At 55.9% G+C, this 16,348-nt stretch overlaps 2 protein-coding genes across 7 annotated transcripts in view; both read right to left on the bottom strand.

Annotated features, from left to right (window-relative positions):
- Positions 1-8,219: 8,219 nt before the first annotated feature.
- LOC119696544 lies at positions 8,220-10,251 on the bottom strand. The gene is made up of 3 exons (XM_038126286.1): positions 9,797-10,251; positions 8,822-9,491; positions 8,220-8,686 (listed from the first exon to the last, which is right to left on the bottom strand). Exons 1-3 carry the CDS (start codon positions 10,148-10,150, stop codon positions 8,220-8,222), a joined length of 1,491 nt encoding a protein of 496 aa, XP_037982214.1. The 5' UTR covers positions 10,151-10,251.
- A 3,331-nt stretch (positions 10,252-13,582) lies between these two features.
- LOC119696576 overlaps positions 13,583-16,348 on the bottom strand; it is a 47,257-nt gene continuing 44,491 nt past the window's right edge. For 2 of the 6 annotated variants that reach the window (XM_038126325.1, XM_038126329.1), the window contains exon 10: positions 13,583-15,875. In XM_038126325.1, coding sequence (XP_037982253.1) covers positions 14,856-15,875 — 1,020 coding nt within the window. In that variant the 3' untranslated portion in view covers positions 13,583-14,855. The remainder of the gene's footprint in view (positions 15,876-16,348) is intronic. The other 4 variants (XM_038126322.1, XM_038126328.1, XM_038126326.1 and 1 more) reach the window with 2 other exon arrangements.

Here is a 16,348-nt window from a genome sequence, read left to right as displayed (position 1 = left end):
TTAAGGAAAAAAAATCAGGATTTCGGGGGAAAATGCAGGGAGATTGAGGGTGGAAAAATGAGAATTTGAGGGGAAAATGAGAATTCCGTTTGTTGTATGGGTGAATAAGTTGAGCAGTTCATGGATCTTTAATTTCCTCTGGAAAGCAGGCACATGGATTCAGAGCTATCACACCCTAACTGGATGGTTTTGGGGTTACTTTAATAATGGCACCTACTGTAAGGAAATGACACTGGGGGGAATTTTCTCCTTGTGGATCTCTTTGGATCTGCCCCACCAGGTTCTGAAGGGATCAGATCCACTCTAAATACTAATGATATCATACAGTGGCTGGTGTTGCTGATAGGCTTGTTCTGTTTAGCATTTAGAGAGAAGGGAAGATTACCCTGGATAACCACCCTGACGCCCACCCCAGAGACCAGGGATGCTGCTGCCCCAGAGCCTGACCCTGCCCCACAGCCCACCTCAGCTATGAACTACCCAGACTGGGTGCGGGTTCTGGTGAAGGAGATACACGAGGTGGGACAGATGCTAAAGGAGTATATTTCCCCAGCTGGTGAGAAGCCCTCCCTGTGCCTCAAAGAGGGAGAATCTAACAGTGCAGCAGTGGAACCTACAGGTGTTACAACTGCCCCGGTTCCAGCTGAACTGCAAAGGCAGTCAGAGCCAGCAGCAGTTGGCCCTGTAGAAACAAGGAGATCTAAGATGAAATCAGAGCACCCAGATAAGGGAGGGCCCTCACAACCCTCAGGAGACCCAGAGGTTGCGATCATCACCGAGTCCCTGATGAATGAAAGTCTCCAAAATCTGCACAAAGACATTGTACAACAGGGACATGAGGCTTATACAACCTGGCTACTTTGGGTCTGGGCCCTTATGGGAACAGGCGTGAAACTGGAGGGTGGTGAGGCAAGGAATTTGGGAGCCTTGACCCAGGACTCAGGTATGAATCAGATTTTTGTAAGGGAGCCAGGGTCCCTTTCCCTCTGGGAGTGGCTTTTAATGAGTGTCAGAGAGAGGTTTGTGCACAGGGACAGAATTCAGGAGCACCACCACAGAATGCACTGGAAGACCCTTGAGGAAGGGATCCAACAGCTGAGAGAAGTGGCAGCATTGGAGGCACTCTTTGGGAGGGATGGACAGCATGATAATGACCCCGACAAGGTCAGGGGCACAGGGCAAATGTTGCGGAGTCTGGCAAATCTGGGGCCATCTCAATACACCACCTTCATTGCAGCGATTGATGCCGACACCAACCGAGAGACAGTGGGCTCTGCTGCCAACAAGCTCAGAAACTGTGAGAGTGTGATCAATGGCCCAGTGCAGGCTCATGTCTCTGCTGTGATTAAGGAACTCAAAGAGGAGATGAGGGAGATGGTGAGGGAGGAGGTGAGGCAGAACAATTCCCACAGGGCACCAGTGCAAGCCACAGGCCCCAAAGCCAGAGCCCAACGTCCCCCAGCTAGAAAGAGAGGGTGCACCCCAAAAGCTGACCTGTGGTTCTCCCTGCATGACCATAGGGAAGGCATGGGAAGCTGGAAGGGGAAACACACTTCTGTCCTGGCAGCACGGGTGAGTCAACTGAAGGAGGGAAACACCAACCAAGGGAGTTCCACTAAAGTGAAGGCAGCCCCAACCTCCCATGGCCGAGCTGCCGGGTGTGATCTGTCCGATCCCCTTGAAGGTACCTCTGCCATGTATGCCCAGGAAAGAAATAAGAACCAGGGTTAGGGGGGCCCTGCCTGTAGCCAGGGAGAGGCACGGGAAAACCAGAATTCTAGACAGTGTGGATCCAATGGCCTGGCTCATCAGAGCCACAAAAATATGAAGCCTTAGTTGATGGTGGTGCACAGTATTTGTAGCATTACCATTAATGTTGTTATAATAAGCAGCCCAGCTCAGCTCCACGAAGCAGCCTCTGGGCTGACTGACAGAAGCTCACAGTCAGTGCGAGCTCTCCTAGGATGCAGGCAGTGCATTGGTTCAGAGTCTGGGGGCACAGAGATACACCAATGAGCTGTGTCGACCCGGGAGTTTGGAATGGGCTATAAAAGAAAGCCCTGGACAATAAACCAGGCTGTTTGATGATGACCAACGGGAGTTCTATCGTGTGTTTCGTCTCAGACATACGAACACCACAGGATATTAGTGTAACAGTAGTGGGGCTAGTAAAACCAGGTGGGGTTTTTTGGGGTTTTTTGGTTTTTTATATGTAGCAAGTTTCGCTACGGTGCTACACTCTTTGTTGGCTTTTCTGCAATGAGTTCATCAATTTCATCTTCCTCGGAGCTACTTGAGCAAGAGCTCTCTGACTCGGCTGACTCTGTTGTACCATATAATCTATTTTGCCTCCCCCCGATGCCAGGAAGCCCCACGCAGGATTTGCTGCGTCTTTCAACCCGGGCTGCGCGTCTGCCCGCATCGGGGACGTCATCCCCCGCAGCCGCTCCCGGCGCTCAGGCTCGCCATGGAAACTGACAGGGCTGGGAGCGGAGAGACCCCTCCCGCCATGGGAGGCTCCCTCTCCGCCCTCCCGGCACAAGGCTCTGCCCCGGCTCCTCCTCTCGGGGCGCTGCCGGGGGCTGTGCCCGCCATCCATCCCCTCCCCTCTCCCGGCACAAGGCTCTGCCCCGGCTCCTCCTCCTGGGGCGGCGGCGGCGGCATCCCTGCCTGCCCGGGCTCGCCTTTCTCCTCCTTCCCCGGCCGGGACCCGGCTGAGCTGCGCCTCCCCCGCCCCCCGATCGTGGCGGCGGTGGCGGCGGGGGGGGGCACGCCTTGGCCCGGACCCGACCGACCCCGCCCTCAGGACGGCAGCGACTCGATCGAAGTCTTCTTCCTCCTGTCTTTTACTTTTCTTTGCCAATATTGGCTCTTTTTTCCTTTTCTCCCCTTTTCCCTCTCAGACTAAGGTTTGCTCTTCCTGTTGCTTTGCTGCGGGGCTCCGCTGACATGCTGACACCATAAAGAGCCTCGCACACTCCAGCGCACCTGAGCGCCCTGAGAATTTATCCTGGCGTCTACGGGAAATCAAACTTGGTATTGATCTCTTATCCAAACTACCAAACTCGGGCCTCGTCTGATTGCCTCTAGTTCATACCGCGGGCAGATCTTTTCTGAGAGTTTAATAAGCTTGGATTTTAAAAACAAGGCTCCCCCCCACATCCCCCCCGTGAGCTCTCCCCAGTTTCTCAGTACGAATCTCAGGGGACTCTCTCTCGGGATGTTATCACTACAACACTCGCAGCAGAATACACACACCGCATTTTAACAGTCACGAGCAGGAATTCAAAGAACCAAGCAGAGAGAGAAGGAGCAGGATTCCAAGGGCGGCGCTCCGGGTGGCGGGGCAGGAGCGCTCCCCTGCGCCACCGCTGCCGGCCTCACGCCAGCCCCAGCAGTGCAGCCCAAGCCCGCTGCTCGCAGCCTCCGCGCTGCCCCAGCCCGGGCACAGCGAGCCCCGCAGCCGCCCGCGCTGCCGAGCACAAAACACCCCTTCCCAGCGCACTCACCTCAGCAACACAGCACCCCTGCAGCCGCTCACGCCTCTGCCGCTCCTGCCGAGCTTCTTGGCCTCCCGGAGCCTCTGCACCGCACCTGGGCCCCGCCACTGCCGCGGCCTGGGGGGCAGCAGCTGCACCTTCCTCTGCCTCTGCCCCAGCCCTTGCCCGCCTGCCTGGGCTCCCTTGGTGCTCCCCACGCGCTGATGCCTTCAGAAGGCTGACCTGCAACACAGGCCACGCACAGGCACACAATAAAGCAGGCATTTGTTCAAAGGCCTCCGTGGATACACCTTGGGCAGAACAAGAGCCCGGCCAGGGCTACGCCCAAGATGAACCCAAAATGGCCCCAAAATGGACGAGCGGTCACGAGGTCTGTCACTTTGATAAGTTCTGGTCCATTTGCATCTTGGAGTTCATTGTCCAATTGTAGCTTTGGCTGATGAAGTCCCATCCTTCTTGTTTTTCTCTCTTCAGTCCAGGTTGTTTATGCTCTTGGGCCTGAGGTTTGGATTGTTTGTCCTTGGGTCCCCAGCTAGAGCAGGAATTGTTTTGTCTCCCTGCTCTGGGAACAGAGCTCAGCATCCCTTAATATGAAGCCCAGAGGCAGCGAGTAAAGCAGCACAGAATCTGAGAAACAGAAAAGCCAAATCCTGAGGCATCAAATCCAGGGGACCCCCTACACTCACCAGAAACCCACCCCTGGCACCCCCTGGACCCCCCCCTCTATTGATTGAACCCCCCCAAAACGCCCCCAGGCCCTCGGTCCCCCTGAGACCCTGGCCTGTGCTCTCACCTGGGAAACCCAAATCTTTGGGAATTCTCAACTGGGAAGCCCCAAATCCCTGGAAACTTCACCTGGGCCCCCAAAACCTCACCTGGGTCCCCCAAAATCTCCTCTGGGACCCCTGAAACCTCACCTGGGACCTCCAAACCTCATCTGGGAGCTCCCCAAATCTCCTCAGCACCCCCAGAACCTTAACTGAGCTCCCAAACACCACCTGGGACCCCCCAAAACCCTTCCAGGACCCCCCAAAGCCCCCAGGACCCCCAAACCCCACCTGGGACCCCCCAAAACCTCCAAAACACTGGTGACAGTGGAACAGAACTGGTGGCATTGCGATGGAGCTGGGGACACTGGGGTGGTGACACTGGTATGGGGACAATGGGGTGCTGGCACTGGGCTGGCAGGGGGAGCACTGGGATGGAACTGGGAGCACTGGACTGGTGGCACTGGGACAGGACTGGGGACACTGGGCTGGAACAGGGTTGGTGGCACTGGAATGATGACCCTGGGTTGGTGGCACTGGGGACACCCAGCCCTGGGGACCCTGGGGTGGTGACAGTGGAACAGAACTGGTGGCACTGGGATGGAACTGGGGCCAGCCCGGGGCCACCTGGGCCGATGTGAGAGCCGCGGGCAGCGCCTGGCGGGAGTCGGTGGCCGCAGTCATGGAGAGCTGGGAACGGCTGACCGGGGAGGCCGCTGAGCTCCGTGACGCCTGCGAGGACGCGACCAACGCTGAGGCCACCGCCACCACCCGGGCTGGAGACACGCAGGACGAGGCCACCCGCTGGGGGACAGCTGGGGACAACCTGGCAGCCACAGCCCAGGGCAGTGACATCATCAGGGACATCACTGCTGACACCTGTCCCCTCCCTGCTTGGGATTGGAGGCAAATTTGGGGAATTTTCTGGGAATTTTCATTGAAATTGTCCCAAATCCTGATGGGAATTCCTGGGGTGATGTCACTGGGGACACTCAGGGACAGACAGGGACACTCTGGGGACAGTCAGGGACAGGGGACAGGGGTGAATGAGTCCCCTCAAGAGCTTCCAGCTTTCTGCTGTGCCTGCAGCACAGCCGGGTCAGAAATGCCAATTTAATAATTGCCTTTTGCACTTTCTTATTGCCTTTTGCACATTGTTACTGATCACCAGCAATTTGATACCATATTTGATACTGATATTGATTATCAATGATTCCTTGTAGCTGCTGGCTGGTGCAATATAATCTATCAGTTCATGTGTGCCCCGTACAGCCTAGAAATAAATAAATAAATAAATAAATACCCTCTGTATAAATCAGCCCGGGCTGATCTGGACTCTGTGTCAGACACATCACTTGACCCCACTGAGGCACGAGGGGTCAATAAAGCCACCCCAACGTTCCTGGAGGGGAGCACAGCCAGGGAGCTGCTCCAAGGCGCTGTCACTGAGAGATTTCCCCTTGCAAACCCTGGCTGGGATGGGAAACTGGGGACACTGGGCTGGTGGCACTGGGATTCAACTGGAGGCAATGGGATGGAACTGGTGGCACTGGGCTGGTGGCACTGGGATTGAACTGGAGGTAATGGGATGGAACTGGTGGCACTGGGATTCAACTGGTGGCACTGGGCTGGTACCACTGGGATAGCACTGGGGACATCAGGACTGGACATGTGGCAGTGGCACAGGGACACTGAGATTGAACTGGTGGCACTGGGATGGTGGCACTGGGATTGGACTGGTGGCACTGGGATTGAACTGGTACCACTGGGTTAGTGACACTGAATGGAACTGGGGACACTGGGACACAACTGGGAACATGGGGCAGGCAAACTGGGACAGGACTGGGGAAACTGGGAGGAGAGGGCTGGGGACACTGAGGTGGAACTGGGGACACTGGAACGGAGCTGGGGACACTGGGTTGGTGGCACTGGAAAGATGACACTAGGTTGGTGGCACTGGGATTGAACTGGGGACACTGGGTGGTGACAGTGGGGCAGCCCTGGGGACACTGGACTGGTGGCCCTGGGCTGGTGGCACTGGGGTGGAACTGGAGACACCGGGACAGGACTGGTGGCAATGGCACAGGGACACTGGCATTGAACTGGTGAGACTGAGATTGAACTGGTGGCACTGGATGGGTGGCACCGCCATGTCCCTGGTGCCACCTGTGCGGTGTTCCCCTGTCCCCACAGTGTCCCTGGGGGTGGCTGAGGACGGTCACCTGCTGCTGGCCCTGCCTGTGGTGGCCGTGTCCTGCCAGGTGGCCCAGCAGGGGGAGGGGACATGGCGGTGTCACCTGGCCACCAGCAGGCCACCAGCAGGCCATGGCCCTGCGGGGGGCTGGGCCTGGGGTGACATCCCCTCATCCCGCCCCTTTCCCCCGGGTGCCATTCCTTGGACATTCGCTCTGGCTCTGCGGGGAGATCAAAGCGGCACCGAGAGACCAAAGGAGCAATGGGAAGGGTTCCCCTGCCTGACGGAATGAAAAAGAGATTGGCCTTGGCAAACAGCCGGGGCTTGCGGGGTTCATTAATTAATGCTGCCATCAGCAGCCCAGTGCCAGCCCAGGGGCCCCAGCCCTGTCCCAGTGTCCCCAGTCCCTTCCCAGTTTCCCCATCCCACTGTCACCAGTCCCCTCACACTGCCCCCAGTTCCAGTCCAGTGTCACCAGCCCAGTGTCACCAGTCCTACTCCAGTGTCACCATCCTGTCCCAGTGTCCCTGTGTTCCCATTTGTGTCCCAGAGTCCCCAGTTCCATCCCAGTGTCCCCAGGTGTGTCCCACTTTCACTATCCGAGTGCCACCAGTTCTATCCCAGTGTCCCTGTCCCAGTGTCCCCAGTTGTGTCCCAGTGTCCCCAGTCCTGTCTCAGCGCCACCATCCCAGTGCCACCAGACCAGTGTCGCCAGCCCAGTCCCATCCCAGTGTCTCCCATCCTGTCCCAGTGTCCCCATTCCAGTGTCCCCAGTTGTGTCCCAGTGTCCCCAGTTCCATCCCAGTGCCAAAACAGCAAAAAAAGAATTTCTGAATTCTTCTCTCGTCACCAGAGAGTGAAAACACGACACGATGGAACCGCGAGGAGAAATAAAATAAATTGGTTTAATCTACAAAATGTGGTGAAGGCAAATCAAAGATTAAAACCAAACAAAAGGACATCTGAACTCACAGGAATGTTGAAAAATAATTTATACAGAATATATAAAAATATATGTATATTTATGCATATATAAAATATTAATATAAAATATTATTTTAAAATAATATAATAAATTAATATAATAATATATAAAAATATAATATAGATTCTGTTGGTATAAAACATATTAATGTAAAATATTTTATAAAATATATATTTCTATTTTATTACTCATATCTATTTTTTAAATCAATAATATATTATGAATATGGCTGAACCTCTGTGATGTAACAGAATCTAAAGAACATGGTTTAATTAACGGGGAGCTTTTGGCAATTAGCACCAGGATTTTATCCCTTAACAAACTTTTATAAAAATTTCAATTCTGATCCGTTTCTCACAGGGGGGTCCCAGCTGATAATGGGGAAAGGGGGGGTCAGGACTGAGCCCCAAGGGACCCCCCCAGGTTCTCCTGCACGAGGGCCCAGTGACACAAGGAGCTGGTGGCACTCAGGGGGCTCTTGGTGACACAAGGAGCTGGTGAAACGAGGAGCTGGTGGCAGTCGGGGAGCTGGTGGCAGTCGGGGGGCTCTTTGTGACACAAGGAGCTGGTGATTCAAGGAGCTGGTGGCACTTGTGGGGCTGGTGGCACTTGAGGGGCTCTTGGTGACATGAGGAACTGGTGGCACTTGAGATGGTGGCACTTGAGGGGCTCTTGGTGACACGAGGAGCTGGAGGCACTTGAGGAGCTGGTGGCACTCAAGTGTCCAGTCTTTCCAGTGACATCAATGCCCTGATGACATCACAGTGGTGACATCACTGTCCCCGCAGCAGCCTCGGGATGGCCTTGATGGCTTCTTGGCACCTCTCATCCACTGCGCGGCTGCCGGGGCCACCGGGACCACCGGGGCCAGCATAGGGATTCAAGAGGAGGTTGTCGATGAGCTCAAGTATCCGCAGCAGGTGACCCTCGGCCAGGCGGGCGCTGCCATCCCACAGCTGCTCAAACTCGGCCGCTTCGTCCACCAAGGCCTCGGGGACACTGGGGAACTCCTCGTCTGTGCATGCCCACTCCACATCAGCCTCGAACTCCTTGAGCAGCCACTGCAGCTCCTGGAGGAACAACGTGGCTCTGTCACACGCGGCCACCAAGCGCTTCAGCGGCTCCAGGGCCGCCTCTGCCCAATGTCCCTTCCTGGTGGCCACCATGGCCTCTCCCATGGGCTCATTGGTGGCCACCTCCTCCCTGCCCATGGCTGCCTCCTCCTCAGTGAGGGCCAGCTCTTCCTCAATGATGGCCAGCTGCTCCTCACTAACGGCTGCCTCCTCCTCACTGATGGCTGCCTCCTCCTCACTGATGGCTGCCTCCTCCTCACTGATTGCTGCCTCCTCCTCACTGATTGCTGCCTCCTCCTCACTGGAGGCCAGCTCCTCCTCACTCATGGCCAGCTCTTCCTCAATGACGGCCAGCTCCTCTTCACTGATGGCTGGCTCTTCCTCACTGATGGCCAGTTCCTCCTCACTCATGGCCAGCTCCTCCTCACTCATGGCCAGCTCTTCCTCACTCATGGCTGCCTCCTCCTCATCGGTGGCCATTGCCTCCTGGGCATCGTGCGTGGCCACCTCCTCCCTGTCCAGGGCCACTGGCGGCCACCGGGCTGTGGCCGCCAGGTTGTCCCCAGCTGTCCCTCGGTGGGGAGCCTCGTCCTGCGGCTCCCTGGCCCGGGTGGGGGCCATGTGCTCACAGGCATCACAAAGCTTGGTGGCCTCCTTGGCCAGCTTTTCCCAGCTCCCCATGAGCGTGGCCACCAACTTCCGCCAGGCCTCGGCCGCTGCTCTCACATTGTCCCAGGCCTCTGGGGTGGCTTCAAAGGCAGCCAGGGCCTGGCCCAGGGAGATGACACCACGGTGGCCCAGGGAGGTGACATCGCCGTGGTCCAGGGTCTCACGAAGGCTCTGGGTGAATCTCCCCAGGGCCGCGTGCAGGAAATTTGGGGACAGGCGCCGCCGCACGTCCCTGTGTTGCCCGGTCACGGCGGCCACCACCGTGCCCAGCGTGGCCACCACGGCGACCAGCCGCTTCAGCAGCTGAGGAAGGGACGAGGGAGGTGTCAGTGACCTGGTGGCACTTGTAGCCTCCTGCGGTGGCCCCTGTGCCCTCCCGGGGTCCCCTTTGTCCCCTCCCTGGAGGGCTCTGCCGTCCCCTCTGTCCCTATGTGCCCCCCTCGTCCCCTCTGCCATCCCCCGTTGTACCCGCCCTCCACCCCTCTGTCACCTTCCGGCCACTCCCTCCTGTCCCCTTTGCCACCACCTGTCCCCTCCCGCCACCCCCGTGTCCCCCCCTCCCCCCCATCCCCTCTGTCCCCCCCCTTCCCCCCCGCCCCCCGTCGCACCTCTTGGTCCTCCATGCTCACTGGGGACCCGGCGGGGTCGGGTCGCACCTCTTGGTCCTCCATGCTCACTGGGGACCCGGCGGGGCCGCTCTGGGGCCGCTCTGGGGCCGCTCCGGTGCCGAACGAGCCCCGGGCCCGGCGCCGCTCCCGGCCCAGAACCGGCCCCGGGCGAGGCGCGCGCGGAAATGCCCGAGCGGGATCGGGAGCCGCCGGGAAGGGGCGGGGCGGTGACGTCACCGCCCCGCCCCTCACCTGTACCGCCCCAATCCATGGGAAACGCCAGGCTGGAGTGGGGAGGTTTTCAGGCTGAATCCCAGCGGGTTTAGGCTCCATCCCAGCGGGTTTAGGCTCCATCCCGCCATTTCCAGGCGGATTCCGCCGTTCCCGGCTGGATTTAGGAGGGAACGCGGGGCGCTCTGAGGAGCGGGCGGAACTGCCCTCAGCCAAGATGGCGGCGCTGCTTCTCTCGCGAGACCTCGGGCGGGAGCGGGGTGGGGGCGGTTGGGGGGGGTTTGGGGGTCCTGAGGGGGTTTGGGGGGTTCTGAGGGAGAATGGGGGATCCTGAGGGGGTTTGGGGTGTTCTGAGGGAGAATGGGGGATCCTGAGGGGGTTTTGGGGGTTCTGAGGGAGAATGGGGGATCCTGAGGGGGTTTGGGGTGTTCTGAGGGAGAATGGGGGGTCCTGAGGGGGTTTGGGGGGTTCTGAGGGGGTTTGGGGGGTTCTGAGGGAGAATGGGGGATCCTGAGGGGGTTTGGGGTGTTCTGAGGGAGAATGGGGGATCCTGAGGGGGTTTGGGGGGTTCTGAGGGGGTTTGGGGGGTTCTGAGGGAGAATGGGGGATCCTGAGGGGGTTTGGGGTGTTCTGAGGGAGAATGGGGGATCCTGAGGGGGTTTGGGGTGTTCTGAAGGAGAATGGGGGGTCCTGAGTGGGTTTGGGGGGTCCTGAGGGAATGTGAGAGACATATAGGGGTCCTGAGGAGATTTTGGGGGATCTGACGGGGATTGGGGGTCTGAGGAGATACAGAGAGTCTTGAGAGTATTTGTGGGATCTTGAGGGTGCTTGGGGGGTCCTGAGGGACAACTGGGGACGCTGAGGGGATGTGAGGGGGTTTGGGGTTAAAAAGGGAGAATTGGGGATTCTGAGAGAGAATTGGGGGGATCTGAGTGGACCTGAGGGCATCTGGAGGGGATTTTGGGGTGATTTTGGGGTGCCCAGAGGGAGTTTCAGGGATCATGAGGGAGTTTGGGGGTGCTGAGGGTATGTGAGAGGGGTTGAGGGCATCTGAGGGAGTTGAGGGGATCTGAGGGAGAATTGGGGGTCCTGAGGGGTTTTGAGTGTCCTTAGAGGGAACTTGGGGGGGGTTTGGGGGCACTGAGGGGATGTGAGGGCTCCTGAGCGGGTTTGGGGTGGATTTTGGGGGGTTCTGAGGGAGAACTGGAGCTCCTGAGGGGTTTTGGGGATCCTGATGGGATTAGGGGGGAGGGCTTGAGAGGGATTTTGGGGGTTCCTGAGGGAGAATTGGGGTCTTAAAGGCATTTGGGAGGGAATTTGAGGGGGTCCTGAGGGATTTTGGGGGTCCTGAGAGAATTTGTGGGGGATTTTGGAGGGTCCTTGACTGGATTTGGGGGTTTGTTACTGAATTTTGGGGGGTGTGGGCTGATTTGGGGGGACTTTGGGAGTCCCTGACCAGGTTTGAGGCGCTTATGGGGGGATTTGCAATAACTTTGGGGTATTTTGGGGTAGTTTCATGTTCCCTGACCAGAGTTTTGGGGAATTTGGGGTAATTTTGGGGTCCCTGACTTGATTTTGGGGGTCTCTGACTGGATGTTGAGGTATTTTGGTGTAATTTTGGGGTCCCTGACTGGATTTTAGGGAACCCTGATGGGATTTTGGTGGAATTTTGGGCTATTTGGGGTAATTTTGGGGTCCCTGATGGAATTTTTGGGTATCTCAGTGCAATTTTGGGGTATTTTGGTGTAATTTTGGGGTCCCTGATGGAATTTCAGTGAGTCTGTGACTGGATTTTGGAGTATTTGGGGGTAATTTCGGGGTCTGTGATGGGATTTGGTGGTGATTTGGTGCAATTTTGGGGTCCCTGGTGGGATTTCAGGGAAGTCTGTGACTGGATTTTAGGGTATTTTGGGGTAATTTCAGGGTCCCTGTTTGGATTTTGGGGTGATTTGGGGTAATTTTGGGGTCCCTGATTGGATTTTGGTGTGATTTGGGGACTGTTATGGTATTTGGATGTAATTTTGGGGTATTTTGGTGTGTTTTGGTTTGAACAGGCAGGTGTCTGCTAAGGAAGGCAGGAGCCTCCCCTGAAATGGAAAATGTAAACCCCTTCCCTCCAAATTGTTATAAGTTTGGAATTAAGGGGGGCTCTCAGGCAGAGATATGGGAACAGGGATAACAGTTCTTATTTAGGGAAGGAAATGAAAATAAACTGAAATAATTAAAAGAAATTTGGAAATACCAATAAAAATTAGAATAAAAATAAAATCAGAAATAAAAATAAAAATTAAAATGATAGAAATAAAAATGCAAGCAATACCAAAATAGAATTAAAACAAAATAAAGATAAGAATAAAAATATTAAAAATAAGGTCAAAAATAAAACTAAAATAAAGTAAAAAATAAAATAAGAAGAAAGCTGCTCCTCTGGGAATCCAGTAGGGAAGGCTGCTGTGGTGTTCCAAAGCTCAGATTGTATCCAGGTGGGAATGCTTGGATCCTCCCCCTGGGCGGAGCATCGCACAATGGGATGATGGCATTTTATCAACCATGCAGGGACACTCACCGGCCCATTAATAGCAGGTAATTAATCATTAATGGCCCATTCATAGCAGATAATTAATCAATAATTGCCCATTCATAGCAAATAATTAATCATTAATGGCCCATTAACAGCAGATAATTCACAATTAATGGCCCTGTCCTAGGTTCCAATATAAAGCTGCATTCTCTCCCCATGCTCAGGAGCTGTTGTCACCAGGAGGGCATTGTTTTATTGTTTTCCCTCATCTCCTGTTCATGTCCCATCAGTTCCATGCACTGAGCCCAGCTTCCGTTTCAAATCTCCCCGATGGCTCCCAGCTTCCCCAGCCTTCCAACCCGACACCGAAAAGGACGTTCCCGTGAAATCTTTCCAGGTCACGCACAGATTGTAGCTTCCTGTTTGACACCTGAGAACAACTTACCCTCCTCTGTTACTGGGTAAACACACTATTGCTTTCCACAGAAAATCAGAGCAGGGGAGCAAGTGCAGCAGGTAGCAAAGGGAAAAAAGTAGATCCAAACAGTGGCGATGTTTTCCAAAATAAAGCTACAATCGTCCAGCTCTTGTACTCACTAATTTTTCAGAGACAGTTGCAAAGGAAGCTCACGATCTTAGTGAGGCTTAATTAACTGAAATCATGACTCAGAGAGAACTCCCTGCAGGAGCCATTTCTGTTTGATGGGCAATCAAGGACCAATCATGGCTCAGAACGATATCAGCCCATTGGGAGATGCTCTGCCCAGGGGGAGGAGCTCAGCATCCCCACCTGGATATAATCTGGGCTTTGGGACACAACAGGCAGCCCTTACCCACTGCTTTCCAGAGGACAAGAGCTGCCAGATCGTTTCCATGGGATCAGCACTTCAACAAGACCATTTCACCTGGACTGCTACCACCACCCTAACTAGCAGGGTGTCAGGCTGTGTTCTGACTCTGTCGGTGCTTTTTCTTTTGTATCATTGCATGTATTTTGGTTTTTTTCGATTTTCCTAATTAATGGTATTTCCTATTAATGGTATTTCTGACTTGGAGTCTCTCACTGGTTCTGCTTTCAAACCAGGACAATTGGCGATGGATGTTTGGCTTGATTGACCAATTGGATCCACGTGTGTGTTGTGACTGTCTGGCAAGGGCGATGGGTTTTTCTGAGTAGTATAGTACAGTATAACAAAGCGATTGATCAGCCCTCTGCAATCCTGGAGCCAATGCTCATTATTCCCCGCTGGGGAATGCTGCTGCCACAGGGACTGATGATTTTTCTCTCAGCGCTGGACAGTCCTTTTTCCAATGCCCCCATTTCTTACAGGATGCACTCTGCTCCTTCTCCCTAGGGGAAGCTTTCTTGGGTGACTTTTCCTGAGCTGCCTTCTTGCTAGGTTGGGATGAACTCTTTCAGTTGGGTCCCTGCTGCAAAACACCTTCCAGGCAGCCTCCAGGAGTTTATCTATGTCTTGAACTGCCTTTATCTTTTCTTCTGATATCATCTGAAGCCTGACCCACACAAAACAAAGCCAGATGTACTTTCCCATCAGCTGATTCAGGATCTGGATCAGTGTATTTGATGGCAGTTTCTCTTCACCTGTTTAAAAATCAGTGGGTGATTCATCATCATTTTGCCTCACTTGGAAAAGCTTTGACCAATTTCCAGCTTTACAGACCCCATGTTTTACCCACATACCACGAGGCTTTGAAATCATTTTAACCTTGCCATCTGCTCGGGTGTATTGGCATCCCACCCAGGGTTTGCAAGGGGAAATCTCTCAGTGACAGCGCCTTGGAGCAGCTCCCTGGCTGTGCTCCCCTCCAGGAACGTTGGGGTGGCTTTATTGGCCACTCGTGCCTCAGTGGGGTCAAGTGATGTGTCTGACACAGAGTCCAGATCAGCCCGGGCTGATTGCACCAACCAGCAGCTACAAGGAATCATCGATAATCAATATCAGTATCAAATACCATTTCAAATTGCTGGTGATTAATGAATATGTGCAAAAGGTAATACAAAAGTGCAGAAGCCAATACAGAATTGCAGAAGCCAATTATGAAATTGTCATTTATACCCTGGCTCTGCTGCAGGGTATAAGTGGAAAGCTGGAAGCTGCTCAGGGGGACTCATTCACCCCCTTCCCCTGTCCCTGAGTGTCCCTGAGTGTCCCCAGTGGTGTCACCCCAGGAATGTCCCATCAGGATTTGGGACAGTATCTACGAAAATTCCCAGAAAATTCCCCAGATTTGTCTCAAATACTGCAGGGGGAGGGACAGGAGACACCAGCAATGTCCCCAATGATGTCACTGCTGCGATGACATTGCAGCAGTTATGTCACTGTCTTGAAGCAGCCTCGGGATGTCCTCGACGGCTCTTTGGCACCGCTCGGCCACCGCACGGCTGCCAGAGCCAGCGGGGCCACCGCGGCCACCATAGGGACTCAAGAGGAGGTTGTGGATGTCCCCAAGTGTCCCCAGCAGGTGCTGCTTGAACAGGCGGGCGCTGGCCTCCCACAGCTGCTCAAACTCGGCCACTTTGGCCACCAAGTCCTCGGGGACATCAGGGGACGCCTCATTTGTCCCCTCCAGGGCAGCCTCACTGTCCCTGAGCTGGCACGCCGTGTAACTGATGAACTCAGTGGCTTTGTCACTCGCATCCACCAAGCGCTGCAGCGGCCCCAGGGCCACCTCTGCCCAATGTCTCCTCCTGATGGCCGCCCTCGCCCGCCTGGTGGCCACCACGGCCTCTCCCACAGCCTCATTGGTGGCCGCAGCCCCCTGGGCATTTTGCACAGCCCCTGCCGAGGCCTCCTCCTCCCTGTCCAGGGCCAACGGCAGCTGCTGGGCCGTGGCCGCCAGGTTGTCCCCAGCTGTCCCCCTGCAGGTGGCCTTGTCCTGTGGGTCCCTGGCCCGAGCAATGGCGATGGCCACGTCCTCACAGGCATCACGGAGCTTGGTGGCCTCCTGAACCAGCTGTTTCCATCTCTCCTCATGTGCAGCCACCGACTCCCACCAGGCGCTGCCCACGGCTCTCACATCGGCCCAGGTGGCCCCCGGGGTGGCCCCAAGGGCGGCCAGGGCCTGGCCCAGGGAGGTGACACCAGAGTTACCCAGGGAGGTGATCCCAGGGTCACCCAGGGAGCTGACACCGGGGTGCTCCAGGGTCTCACGGAGGCTCCAGGTGAAGTTCCTCAGGGCCGCGTGCAGGGACTTTGGGGGCACACAGCGCCGCACACCCCGGCGTGGTCCGGTCACGGTGGCCGCCACCTCGCCCAAGGTGGCCACCACGTCCACCAGACCCTCCAGCAGCTGGGAAGGGGAGAGCTGGGGAGGGGAAATTGGAGGTGTCAGGGACCTGGTGGCATTTGTGGCCTCCTGCGGTGGCCCCTGTGCCCTCCTGTGGTCCCCTTTGTCCCCTTCCTAGTAGGCTCTGCTGTCCCCTCTGTCCCTTTGTCACCCCCTTCTGCCCTCTGCCATCCGCTGCCACCCTCCCTGCTGTCCCCTCTGTCACCCCTTGCCACCACACTCACAGCCCCTGCCACCCTCTGCTTCTGCCACTGCGCACCAACCACCCATGTCCCCTCCCCCCGTCATCACCATCCCCCACTGCCCCCTCGCCCCTGATTCCCCTCCACTCCTCTGTCACCTCCCGCCTTCCTGCCACTCCCTCCTGTCTCATTTGTGAACCCCTGTCCCCTCCCGCCACCCCTCCATGTCCCCCCCATCCCCCATTGCCCCCTCCCCACCCTGTGCCCCCTCCCCCCTCAGTGTCACCTCTGTCCCCCTCTCCTTCCCCC

Source organism: Motacilla alba, unplaced genomic scaffold, assembly GCF_015832195.1.
Source record: "Motacilla alba alba isolate MOTALB_02 unplaced genomic scaffold, Motacilla_alba_V1.0_pri HiC_scaffold_34, whole genome shotgun sequence".
NCBI classification, from domain to species: Eukaryota; Metazoa; Chordata; class Aves; order Passeriformes; family Motacillidae; genus Motacilla; species Motacilla alba.
This window is presented reverse-complemented; position numbering and strand designations above follow the sequence as displayed.